The sequence below is a fragment of the Callorhinus ursinus genome, unplaced genomic scaffold (genome assembly GCF_003265705.2).
Source record: "Callorhinus ursinus isolate GAN/ISIS: 27379988/994484 unplaced genomic scaffold, GSC_fseal_2.0 scaffold2, whole genome shotgun sequence".
Lineage (NCBI taxonomy): Eukaryota > Metazoa > Chordata > Mammalia > Carnivora > Otariidae > Callorhinus > Callorhinus ursinus.
This window is the reverse complement of record NW_027397064.1, coordinates 12,105,741-12,119,528: the sequence shown is the minus strand read 5'-3', so window position 1 is coordinate 12,119,528 and position 13,788 is coordinate 12,105,741. Positions and strand designations below refer to the sequence as shown.

The following is a 13,788-nucleotide window of genomic DNA, read 5'->3' as shown; positions in this document are numbered from 1 at the left end:
ACCTCTATTCTCCTAAGACCCTCTGGGTTCTATGAGAGCAGAGGACAGCGGATTTTGACTAATAAAAGGCCAGAGCTGCATTTTGAGACCATTTTGGCTGTAGTATACACAGTGTGTTGCTAGAAAGGCAGCTATGGCCCCAAAGTTGAGTGTGCAAAAGCAAACATCTAGACAGCTTCTTTATGAATACAAATTCTTAGAAGCTCTGATCTCTGCAGGAGGTGTGGGTGGACTCCCTGCCCACACCCTGACACACACTTCAGGGGTTCTGACGAAGGAAGTCCATAAAGCCATGTGCATCCTGCACTGACACAGTGGGTCTAAGGGCAAAGACAACTTGGCTGAGAGCAAGTATAGAAAGAGACACAATTTTCCTTTACAAAACAACAGGAACAGAAACAGACACAGAGGAAAGAACTCAAAATGCTCAGAGTTCAGGGCATAGCTTTGGCTAGAATATTGCTAAGTATCTGAGTATGGCAAAATGCAAACAAGTCTCAGTGTTGTCTTGAAAACAAACAAATGAAAGAATTTGCTTAATTAATCTCATGCTGTAAGTAATGTGGACAGGGAGATGCAAAGCTATGTAAAATGTTTATATTAATTATATTAATTAAAAGTGGATTGAGCTGCAACCTGCTTTCAAATGCAGATGACAAAGAACTAAAAGAATTCTAGATAGAAAACATGACAAAACATGGACAAAACTTGATTTTCTAAATGGCATTCTGTACTTCAAAGGAATTGAATATGGTTGCTGACTTCAACAATGTTTTCAAAAATATTATGTAAAAATTCAAGCAAAGTCTAACAAGCCCTTGTTTTTCCAAAAAGGGGTTTTTATCAGTGAAATAAATATTCCATTTGCAGCTTCTCAAAAACCAAATCATCTTTTTCTATTTGGAGTGAAATTGAACTACTTACTTGCAGTGTAGGGAAGCTTACGCTGGGGAAGATTATGATGGCCTAAGTGGTTTTCTATCTCACTCTCCATGATCTCTAAGATAATGGCATATAAAATAACAAAAAAGAAAGGACAAAAATAGAAAAATCCATGGGACATTTTAATAATCTCAAAATGCAACTGTTATGGCATTACGGTGGTAATCAAGAAATAATCATATCTTTTTTTGTTGTTGTCTCCCCAATTGTCCTGTTTCCCTGAAAACAGTGTCCTTTGTGGCAGATGCAAATACTTTGTCTACTCAAGCCCAACACAGTCCGCCTACACAGCTTCATAAAGAAAGGAAACCGCGAATATGTCCTAACGCCATCCGATGTACCTCATGAGCAGTAGCACACTGGTCTGCTTCTGCAGTATTCCTCTGGAAAGGTTCCAGAATAGATAATCTAACAGAGCCACCAAAACCAATGGAGAACCAAATGTCAAAGGAAGGAACCTAAACAAAATATTCCGTTGTGCCGAATTGTTCCAATGTGTTACGAGCAACTTCTGCAGAATTTTGCAGGAGTAAAAGAAGAGTTTTTAAAAGAAATTTTGCAGGAACAAAAGAGTTTTAAAAAGAATTTTGCAGGAACAAAAGAAGGGTTTTAAAAAGAAACACACAATGTCACATCCAGGTTACTGGGGTTGGTGGCGACCATTTATAGGCCATTTATAGAATCCTTCCCATTCTCTGCATGTTTATTTATTCATTTCATTCAACAAAAATGCACCAGCGACACAGCATTAAAAAAAAATTCAAGTAAAACACCTGCCCTCACTGATCTTAGATTCCAGTGTTATGGAGTGTCAGTAAACAAATAAGCAGAAATAACAGCATACATGACATATATGTATATGACTATATATAATATAATAAAGCCTCATGCCGTGATAAATGCAATTTTATTCTTGCATGTTAGCAGAATCTATTGTTTCAGATGTGTCACTAATTTTATCTGCATGTGCTATATTTGTTTTGTTTTGTTTTTTGCTGTGCATCCTCCCACAGGCTGGGAACTCTTTGAAGACAGGAGCTGCATTTGATTCATATTTGGCTTTCCCACAATGCTTTGCACAGCAAAATTTTCAACATATATTTGCTGAAATAAATCCTGCACCGAAAACTCACTGATTAAAACAACACGTGAGCATATCTTTGTAGTGTTTCTCCTGTCCGTGTGGCATACGCAGGATAAATGGATGTATGTATGCCTACCTGATGTATAATAACCAGCTCATTTCCTTGGGCATCTTTCCATGATTTTGGATGTCCCTCCACTTCAAACCTAATTTTGCTATTTACCAGCTCTGTGATTTGGGAAAGCCACTCTAGCTCCGTGAGTTTTATTTTAATAAACTGGGACAATCATCATGCACGTTCCATCAACTGCTATCAAACAATCTATTAGATGAAGAAAGTGTCATTCTGGTTTTAATTGTTATCATTGGAAAGGAGATTCTGCAGAGCCAGAGTTTGCTAATGGAAAGTTTATAGGTCATGTGTAGTTTCTAGATTTGTTTTCCTTGGCAAGTACCCTTTGTTTTCCTTCCTAATTTGACTCCCTTTCTGTGGGTGAGCAAATCTACACAGTCCAAGCTGCTCCCTGGTGTCTCACACCTGGCCCTACTTCCTTCATGTGGTGGGCTGCTTGGTCTGCAAATGCATCCAAGTTTCTAGACTTTGGTTAAGCAGAGGAGGCCATTGTCTTTTTTTTTTTTTAAGATTTTATTTATTTATTTACTAGAGAGAGAGAGAGCATGTGCCTGTGAGCTGGGGGAGGGACAGAGGGGGAGGGTGAGGGAGAGAATCTCAAGCAGACTCTGCACTGAGCGCAGAGCCCCACACGGGGCTTGATCTCTTGACCCTGGGATCATGACCTGAGCCGAAACCAAGAATTGGACGCTTAACTGACTGAGCCACCCAGGCACCCCAAGGCCATTGTCTTGGAACCCATATCCACAAGGTGGCAGATTCAGCACTTTCGGATGAAAGAAGCAGTGTTTGCCCCCCCCCCCCATCCCATTTAAGCCTGGATCAAGTGACACTGGTCATTATTAATGTTGTGGTAGAAAGCCTAACAGATGGGATTCTTGGACTATTCATTCTCTTCCATAGTGGCAGAACCTTGAGTGGATGGATGGGCCAGTAGGTGAATGAGTAAGACGCTGAAGGAACAAAATAGGATCATACAGGCTGGAATATCTCTTTGTATCATATCAAAAGAGAAGCAGCAAAAACTGGAAGTTCTGCTCCAGATTGGGAGTGCATGGGGGATAAAACAGATCTAACGTTACTGTTTGATGATATTATGAAGTGGAAAACTACTGTTATTTTTTTCCTTTTTAACTAAGATCCAGAAAATTCCCAATCATAAACATCACTAAAAACCTCTGAGAAATTTACTGGGTGGGTAGGAGTTTTTCTCTACTTGATGTCATCCTTGAAATATATTTCTAAGAATTCCAAGGGCTATTCTTAGAACACAATGATATAGATCGGGTCTGAATGAAACAAATGAAAATGGCTTGTTTACTAAGACTCTTAGGAGCTTGGACTTCCTTAGAATGCCAGATGGTAGGTATCACTTATAAGGTAAGGCCTTTGTTCCTCTTTTCTGTTTTATTTAAGGGAAATGGATAATGATTCTTAACAAAATAGGTCTGACTCATTCTATTATTCATTTGTTCTGTGTTTTTGTGTGTATGTGTTTCGTCTTCAGGGACATTTTGTACCTGAGAGTTTGTGAGAGCAATGACTAAACTTGCAGTATCTCATTGAGAATCCTCCTTCCAGTTGTAAGACCTCCTAAGTCAGAAAGAGCCATAAATAAATATGTAAGAACCAGGATCCAGAAACAAGATGATAAGTAACCCAAATGTCTATCTCCCCAAAGTGATCTCAAGAAGCTGGAGGTCCTTTCTCCTCAAAGGGTTACAAGGTCTTGATAAACAGGAATAGAAATGAGGGGGTAGAGAGCTGAACTCTTTAAAAGATATAATAAATGTTCCCAAATATTTGAATGGCTCTCTCCTGGAAAATGAAGTAGGATTATTCATTTGTGCTTTAATGTATAAAATCTACCTTAGGGAATCCTGCTAGCTGACCCAGAAGAGTTCATCACTGTTCTGTGCTCCTAGAACGTTCAACAGAAGTTGTCCTTTATAGCTTTTGTGACACTGTGTAATAGTTAGGAATGAGCCTGTGTCCCTCTCTGGTTATGAGTTCCCGATGCCTGAGCACAGTTCCTAGTATGTCACGGGGACTAAATAAGTTTGTTGAATGAATGAATGAATGAATAAAAAATGAATGAATAAGTAAACATATTTAGGTAGAAATTTCAGGAAGGTGAATTGAATTTTTCTAGGAAGGCCTTTCCACAGTTGAATGTCTATCTCTCAAAGTTGTGACCTTTGTACTTAATGGAAAGACTATCACCAGCTAGATCTGACCTTCACTTCTTACTTGCTTGTGCCCATTGACTTTTGTCCCGCATTTTTCCTTAAGCTCTTCTTTCCGGCTTATCTCTTAACTCAGGCAAAAGACCTGAAGGGCACAGCATCCCATGATGGAAACCAAAACTACTCCTCAAGCAGTAACTGCCCATATGAAGAGCTTCTGGGGCCCAGAATGCCCAGACCGGTTTGAATTCGACCCCCACCCCTGCCTGTGTGGATGGATTGTGGAGCGACCCACGGAGTAACCAACAGTTACTTTTACCTCATTGTAATATTAAAAATCTCTGCACAAACCTCATTTACATAACATACATTGTCTGTATAAGCATGTTTCCTTAAGACACATGTATGACCTTATACCTGCCTCTACATACATTGGCAAGGCTCACCTTTCTAAATATTCATCCTAACCTTAAGTAAAGGAAACCCACTCATTCTTGCTGGGGAGTCAAGGCTTTAGAAGTTATTCCCCATGATTTCTGTATTTGCTGCAAATAAAGTTTCCTTTCTGTGACAACTCACCTGGTGTGTTTCTACCTGTGACTCACCAGGGAGTGAAATCACGTTAGTTTGGTTACAAGACTAGGGAAGAATAACTGAAGGCACACTGTCTCCCAGATCCTTTTTCCTTTTTACCGATAAGGAACCTGAGCTCAGAGCGTGAGTAACTTACTCAAAGCCTCCAATAGCAACTGGTGAAACCAGGACTTGAATGCTGATCTGTGTGAACCCCAAGCTGTATTTTCTCCTAGAAGACACTCTCCAGCTCCAAGGCAACATTTAAGCAGAAACTGACGCACAGCCTAAGACAAGGTGAAGAGGTTCCTGTAGTGAAAGGTCACATTAGAGCACAAAGGTGTGCGCTCAACCCCGAGTTATAGGATTCTTTGAAGAAAAAATGTCATATTAATATGTATCTCTGCAAGCTTGATATGTAGCCTGGGCTACAGTGATACTTCCTAAAAGATGATAATGCATTTGCTAGAGCAGGCTTTGAAGGAAGAAATGGAAAAGAAAATATTTAAAATTTTTAGTTCAGTGTCTAGAAAATGTAATCATTGATCTTTAACCTAATGCTAAGGTTTTACTTGATTATTTCTAAAGCCAAAGAGTTTCCTTTGTGATCAACAATAAAAAACTATCTCTACCCTCCATTAAGACCCTTATTGCCCTTTCCATATGGAGAGTTGGCTTCTGTGTTAAAATGCAATTATCTTTCACTTCCAACCCAGTGCTCAGCAACACTTAATTAATTCTTTCCTTTTAAGGTTCAGCATTATTACTTTCTGGAGGAATTCCAGATTTTCACAGATAAACCATCCAGAAAAAGGCTAGGCTTACGAGGCTGGAGAAAACTCCATTTTGCATCTGCATATCCAAGTGTCCCTGTAATCTCAGCTATTGAGCAAGCTATGTGAATGCCTATGGCTTAGTGAGAAGAGAAGGGTCTGCTCCTAGTGGCCTGTGACCAGAAGCACAGTCCCCAAGCTCAGTGAGCCAGCATCTTTCTGTGAAATTCAAGAAGAGTTTGCTATAACATTTGGTTGCTTCCATTTTTATGTAAGAAGGAATAAGGATACTTACCTCATCAGAGTGAAAAGAATAAATGAAAGCAAGATGACCAAATGAAGCCTACGGAATTCTTCTGCTTCCCTTTGCCACAGTGGTCCATGTCACATCGAATACTATGAACAATAGTTTGAAGACCAAGAGCTTGCATAACAGCATTGTCTGTTAAAAGCACTGTGTCTTGTTTCTTGAAATTAAGTCTTTGGGAATCGATGTAATCCTTGTCTTTGAAGGAAACTTCCTCTCAGAAGGAAGATGATGCATATGTACACTGTAAAGTTACTCTCTCATTATTACCCAATAATAAAGATAGTATTTATGAAGTATAGCGAACTCTGTGGTTTATATATTACCTTACTGAACCCTTTAGCTCAGTGGCTCTCTGCACTGTAGCCACATAGGTGGTCATCTTCCTCTTCTCCTTAAATACACCCAACTTGCTCTTGCCTCAGGACTTTTGCACTTGCTGCCCTGCTCATTCTTTAGTTTTCAGATCAAATAATTTTTCTTTTAAAACATTTTTCCTCACTTCTGGAGCATTAACATTGCTTTCTGACCTTACCATTTGTCCCTCTCCCTTCCCTAGCCCTATTTATTTCCTTTATTCCAGGTTTCACCAACAGATTCCATTCTGTTCATTTCTTTCTTTTCTTATTCTCTGTTTTTCTTCCTTTATTGAAAGTGAGTTTTGTGAAAGCAGAAATCGAGGCTGCCTTGTTTTCTACCGAATCCATAAGGTCTAGAACAGTTCTTGGGTCATATCAGGTACTCCATAAACACTTACAGAATGAATGATTGATGACTGGATGAACACACTCATTGATTAAAAAACCCAAGGAGGAGGAGGGATTTCCACTCACCTGAACCACACCTGTACAGGAGTCCAAAAAGATGCAGCCTTTGGGTTCTTTGGATATTTTTTCATCTTTGTAAAAATTCATGATGTAGGAGTTATCTGGCAACTGAGTCAGCTGGAAGTAGCGCTTTTTGAAGGACTAAATAAAGGAAAAGATATACAGAAGTAGTTCCAATTGTGGTGTGCTATTAGAGAAATTAGAACTTTCCTAATTCCTTCAGGAGCGCTACAGTTCTAGGGCACCGTTCTAGAGAACAACATCCACCTGTCTCATAAATAAAATATGACATGAAACATAAACTCAATGCAAATGACTCTCCTCCGTGCTGTGACCGAAGGAGGGGGGTGTCAAGAATACTGGAAGAAACAAATATGAGTCTTGATGTCTCCTTACCCGAACAGTAACGGTATTGTTCACCGTGCTGTTGAAATTCCCTTTGTAGAGCCAGCCAGACTTGAAAACTCCAGTTCCTCCCGTTCCCCCACCGCCCTTAGACGACGAGTGGGAGGTGGTATCCTGGAGAAGAAGCATCATTGGCATGATTGCAATCTTTTGTGGATCCCAGGTCTTCGACCCCACACTTAAAAACGAACCTCTTCTTTCTCCCATTGACTCATCTTAAATAATCACGTTCAATTTCAAACAAATGTGACTCATTTTGACAAAAAGTCCTTCCACAAGTAGCTACTGTTGCTTTTATGTTAATATGGTCGGAGTGTGAAATGCTCTAGTGAAAGACAGGAACAAAGTATCTTCCGTTTTAAACATTTCAATTTCAACAATGTACTTACTTCATCCTTATCAGCATCTTCATGGTCAACCTCAAAGGAATGTGAAGGAAGTTTCTCTGGCTTGTATTCTGCTCTGGTATTAAAAACAAACAAACAAACAAACAAACAAAGCCAGTTTCTGATTTGTCATTTGAGACATGGTTTTCGTTTTCCACTGTTCCCTAGGTAACAACTACTGTGTTTTCTTAAATAAAGTAATTAATCACGTGAGTGCCCTATTTCCGTTGGAAGTATTAACTTTCCCTTACACCACTGCATATTATCTCTTGCAAAGAAATCTTTATTTTTTAAACCACAGAGTTACTATTTATTCAGATTTGACACGTCTTCTTGAAGGAGATGAAGGCAAGGAGGACACTTTTAAAGGTTTGGTGGTTTATGTTTTCCTTTGTCTACATTCTGCAGTGGAATACGAAGTAGTGATGTTTTCATTTCTGTTTTGTCTTTCAATGACATCCCCTTAGGGTCCTAGATGGACACTTGAAAAACGAAGTTCCTGAAAACCAGTCTGAGCTCTGGCCACTAGGGTGCGCTGCTCTCCTAACCGTGGCCTCCCCCAAAGAAGGCCCCAACCTGACTTCGTGGAATTGTGCTCACTTGGTGCATTTCCGTGGTAACACTGGAATGCTGACCAGCCCGCAGCAGCAGGAGTGTGCACCTGGTACTATAAATGGTCAAACAGGACAAAAATAAACTTCTCTTGGCTTGATTCTATTTCACAACTCATGGCTGAATGGAAGTGATCAACAGCATCCCTTGACACCTAGCTAGAAAATCCTACATGTAGGATTTGTATGGAATACTTATTTTCTTTAAGGTGATTTATATTGTGTAGAAGCAACCCCAGAATCTGACTATTGAGAAAAAAAGCCCAGGGGTGCTCATTGTTATTCCTATCACAAATCTTTTCCTATGTTGATGGTATTCCAGATAGAAAGGGGCATGACCAAGGACTCTTTATACTTAACTATGCATACAATTACCACACTGCATTCACATAGGGATTAAACACATTCAAATGGGTTCATAATATTCTTTACCCTCCCTCTGAAAGACCTGAAAATGCCCATTTCCGCTTCACAGCGGGGGAAGGAGGAGAAAGAACACTGACCTCATTTTTTAAAATGGAAAAGCCTGAGATCAGAGCCACATTCTCTCTACCTGATAAGAATATTTTTTTCAATTGTAGTAAAATGTATATAACAGGACAATTACGATTTTAACCATGTTTAAGTGTCCAGTTCAGTGGCGCTGAGTACATTCACATTATTGTACAGCCATCACCACAGCCCAACTCTAGACCTTCCTCATTCCTAAAATGACACAGTATCCATTAAACAACAGCTCCGCGTCTCTCCCTTCCCCCACCCCTGGTAACTACTGTTCTACTTTCTGCCTCTATGTATTTGACTCTTCTGGGTACCACAGGTAAGTGGAATCATGCCATATGTGTCAATTTGTGTCTGGCTTATTTCACTTACTGTAAAACGTCTTCAAGTTTCATTCATGTTAGAGCATGTCTCAGGATTTCATTCCTTTTTAAAGCTAAATAATATTCCATGGTAGTCTAAAAAGAGTTCATGTGCCCAAAGTGGTTTCTACGAAGGCATCCCAGACTCTACAAATGAGGACTTTCTCCCTGTAGATGCCAGACACACAACTCTTTCAGTGCTTACCCAAATCTGTTGTGTGTGCACCTGTCTTACCCTCCACCAGATTACATGTTTCTTCTCTAAAAAAAAAAATGATTTATTTATTTATTTGAGAGAGAGAGAGAGAGAGAGAGAGAGAGAGAGAGAGAGAGAGAGAATACATGATTGGGAGGGGCAGAGGGAGAGGGAGAGAGACAAACACTCCCACTGAGTGTGGAGCCTGACACGGGGCTAGATCTCATGATCTTGAGATCAAGACCCTGAGATCAAGACCTGAGCCAAACCCAAGAGTTGGACCCTTAACCAACTGAGCCACCCAGGCATGCCAGATGATATGTTTCTTAAAGCCAGGGCCTCCAATGAAGTCCCATCTACACCTCTCCCAGCTTTGTCTTTTCCTACTGTAGAGATGCTCAGTACGCATTTGCTGACTGCATCATGATAGACAAGGTGAACAAGTAGATGACAGACATGAAAGAATACAAAATGGCAGCATTTAAAACTGTTTTTGGAAGACATTTTGGCGATGCTAAAAATGCATATTTTGGTGATCAACATCATAAAAGGTACCTCCAATGTGTTAAACAGGTTTCTAAAAATGATCTTATTACTATTGTGAATTTATTTTATAAATTCAAATTAATGTAAGTTACTTGCTACCAAAATCAATAATTAAGAGAAATAAAGCTATTCTGGGGTACACAGTAGTTGATATTGGGTATTAAAGACGATATCTGGGGCCTCACTTCAGACCTAGTCTCGATTTATTTATCTATTTTGTTTTGGTTGCGCAGTCTTGATATGAAATCCCAAGATCCATAGGTAAGTAGGTGTAAATGGTAACAGGTTTATTAAAAAGCCAGAGGCTTGAAAGAATGGTTGTAGGGAGTGTGTATTTTAAGATTATCTCCACCATAGGTTCTGGCACAGGGTAAGAATATAATAAATATTTGTTCATTGATGTATATTAATTTACTCGAGTGGGTGTGCATTATTCCAAATTCCAGAAACATATTCATACATACATAATACAACCTTCTTCATCCATGGCTTATCTGCAAGTTCAAAGAAGTTCAAAAGTCTCTACCAAGATAACAGAACATTTGTACTGAAGTCTAAATATGTACCAAGCAGCATATTGCTTTTTATTAAATTATATATGTGTGTAATCAGACATTTGTACACAAATGCTAGAACTCCACAGTCTAGTCTAGTCTCACTGTTGTACTGAGAAGAAAGTGAAGTCTTAACAGCTACTCACATAAACACATAGTGGAAGAGGTGGGATTAGAAGCCCTATTTCCAAAATGCTACTTCCTGTATGTAGGATAAATGAACCCAAACTATCTTGAATAAGCATGTTAAGATTGTAGCCATTGTTCTCTTCCAAAGGATCTTGGAGTACCTGTACATCTTTCTCCTTCCCACAGAGCCTTAGAGATGCTGAAGCATATCTATGCTTATTACCCTTAATGTTAACTTGTTCTGCCTCTTTGGGTTAGGGTCAAGTTTATGTGAAGACAGAGCCAGTGGCCGAGGACAGTGTTATTTTAGGACCACTGGGAAATTTTTCCTGTCCTACCCAAAATATCCCTTTTCTCCTTAACAATATCTTGACATTCCTGAACAAAGAGCAGTCCTTCACCTTTTCATTTGACTGGCAAAATAAAGCCCCGAAACACAACCTTTCCCTCTCTCCCTCATCCTGCATGAGGCAACACATTGCTTGAGATTCAGAGGCAGATTCATAAGGTTGATTTCAGAGCAATTACTCCAAGTATTTTGTCTGCAGAGAAGAGAACATGAGTGTTCCAGGATTCTTAAAATGATGGCAGGGCAGTAAAGGGAATATTAAGAAAACATCCCGAGTGAAAGATAAAAGAATGCGTAGGGAGAGGCAGCAAGGACAAACTTGAACATGGGATGTCAACATCTAGCTCAGGGGTGGTCCTATGCTATATGCTAATTATTTCCTGTTAGTCTCCCTTTGATCTTGACACTATTCTATCCCTTTCTGAACTTCATATTCTGCCCTCTTCTGCCAGCCTGACTTACCCTTTCTTTTCTTTTTACAAAACCAATTTGACAGGCATTTGTTCTTGGTAACTGTGGATCACAATAGTGGTCATGTTCCTCAGTGATCGATCGATTGATCGATCGATCTACCTACTTACCTACCTACCTACCGACCTACCTACCTACCTATCTATCTACCTATGTATCTATCTCACATTTTCTTTATCCATTCATCCATCGATGGACATTTAGGTTGTTTCCAGGTCTTGGCTATTGTAAATAATGCTGCAGTGAACAGAGGAGTGCATACATCTTTTTGAATTAGTGTTTTTATTTTCTTTGGATAAATACTCAGAAGTGGAGTTGCTAGGTCACACGGTAGTTCTATTTTTAAATTTTTGAGAGCCCTCCATCTGTTTTGCATAGTGTCTGCACCAGTTTACATTGCCACCAATAGTTCATGAGGGTTCCCTTTTTGACACGTCCTCATTACAACTTGGTATTTCTTGCCTTTTTGATACTAGCCACTCTAATAGGTGTGAGGTGATGTCTCACTGTGGTTTTGATCTGTATTTTCTTGATGATTATTTGTATTTCCTAATGATGAGTACTTTTCATGTACTGATTGACCACTGTCTGTCTTCCTTGGAAAAATGTCTATTTGGATCCTCTGCTCATTTTTTAGTTGGGTTGTTTTATTTTTCTGCCATTTTTTGCCACTAAAGGAAGTGGAAGTTGATACCAAGTATGAGTATGCCATCAAGCAAAATGAGTTTTCTGTATATTTTGGATATTAACCCCTTACCAGATACATGATTTGCAAATATTTTCTCCCATTCAGTAGGTTGCCTTTTCATCATGCTGATGGTTTCCTTTCCTGTGCAGAAGATTTTGGGTTTGACGTAGTCCCACATGTTTATTTTTTCTTGAATGCAGTCAGATCCAAAAAAATCTTTGCCAAGACGGATGTCAAGGAGGTTACCACCTATGTTTTCTTCTAGGAGTTTTATGGTTTCAGGTCTTACATTCAAGTCTTTAATCCATTTTGAGTTAAGTTTTGTGGATAGTGTCAGATAGGGTCTGGTTCCATTCTTTTGTATATGTCCGTCCAGTTTTCCCAACAGCATTTATTGAAGAGACTGTCCTTTCCCCACGGTATATTCTTGGCTCCTCTGGCATCATGTACTTTCTGTCATTTTTGTCTCCTGTGAATCCCAAGTTCAGTGCTGATTTTTATGTGTGAAGGCTTATACTTTACACTCTAGCTTGAAATAATGTTTCTCTCTAGTATCTTTCTATGAACACCACTTTAAAAAAAGTGAGATTCTTAAGCGTTAATAATAACACAATTTCAAATTTAAAAAATAAAAATTAGGGAGATAAACACATGCTTCTTTTTTCACTCTACCATAATTGCAAGTTTTTATTTTGGACCCTCAGGAACCCATAAAAAGAAATGATCAGTTTAAATTGGTAGCAGACATAGGCGAATTCTTCTAATCCAGGAAGCATGAACATGATTTATTCTAATAGCCTCTGAAGGCCAAGTAAATGATCTGTTTCCACTACTGACCTAAATATGTGCAGTCTTTAATGGGGAGTGCCTAGGCTTTGTAAAATCATTTTAAAAATAATTTTTCTATTCAGTGTTATGGTCTTCATTATTTCAGGAGATGTGTGAGGATTATATTCTGGAACTTGTGATTTTCACTTTGAATACACATAGTTCATTAAAATCTACTTTGTGGTAGTATTATTCTTCCCCTTCTGGGTATCAACTTCCACTTCCTTTAGTCAATTAAGGGAAATTCTCAACAGTATTTCAGTTACGTTTGTCTTGCTTCTCCTGAGGTTTCTTCTCATGCTCCATAAGAATTCTAATTCGACGATGATATCCAGGCCCTGTTCTCAGTGGAGGAGTTTCCTCTGTTGTTTTAATAGGGGATGAATATGACAAAGGTGAAATCTTTCACATATTTATTTTGCTTGATGGCATCATGGACATAAGAAAAGGTGTGTGGGGGCAAAGCCTTTAAAGATTTCAACAGACCTTGATCCCAGGGTCCTAGGATCAAGCCCTACATTGAGCTCCCTGCTCAATGGGGAGCCTGTTTCTCCCTCTCCCATTCCCCCTGCTTGTGCTCTCTCTCTGGCAAATAAATAAATAAAATCTTAAAACAACAACAACAAACAAAGATTTCAACAGACCTGAAGTCAGCAGGAAGTCATATACTTGGAAGGGCAGCTAAATGCCACTTTCTACAGTCTCTCACTTCGAATAAGGTCCTCCAACTGCTTGGACACAGCTTCCAAGTCGTAACCGCTTCTCAGAACAGTTTTTAGAAAGAGGAAGTCTCTATGTTAAAAAATGCTTTGCTTTTTAGTTGTGCCTACAAAAAGCGTGTGACTAAAGTGCAGACATTCCAAATACAGTAATTACTCAGGAAGGCCTAGCATGTGGTGGGACCTTACCAACACAAAGTTACAGGAAGTTAACTATC

The 13,788-nt window shown here is 39.2% G+C and overlaps 1 protein-coding gene across 9 annotated transcripts in view; it reads right to left on the bottom strand.

Annotated features, from left to right (window-relative positions):
• Positions 1-13,788, bottom strand: part of DOCK10 (dedicator of cytokinesis 10) — a 262,982-nt gene that overhangs the window by 105,912 nt on the left and 143,282 nt on the right. For 8 of the 9 annotated variants that reach the window (XM_073877933.1, XM_025890663.2, XM_073877920.1 and 5 more), the window contains exons 5-7: positions 7,620-7,692; positions 7,222-7,344; positions 6,832-6,966 (exon numbers count right to left, since the gene is read on the bottom strand). In XM_073877933.1, the coding sequence (XP_073734034.1) occupies positions 6,832-6,966; positions 7,222-7,344; positions 7,620-7,692 (331 nt within the window). Of the gene's footprint in view, positions 1-6,831; positions 6,967-7,221; positions 7,345-7,619; positions 7,693-13,788 lie in introns of those variants that run through there. The other variant, XM_073877950.1, reaches the window with a different exon arrangement.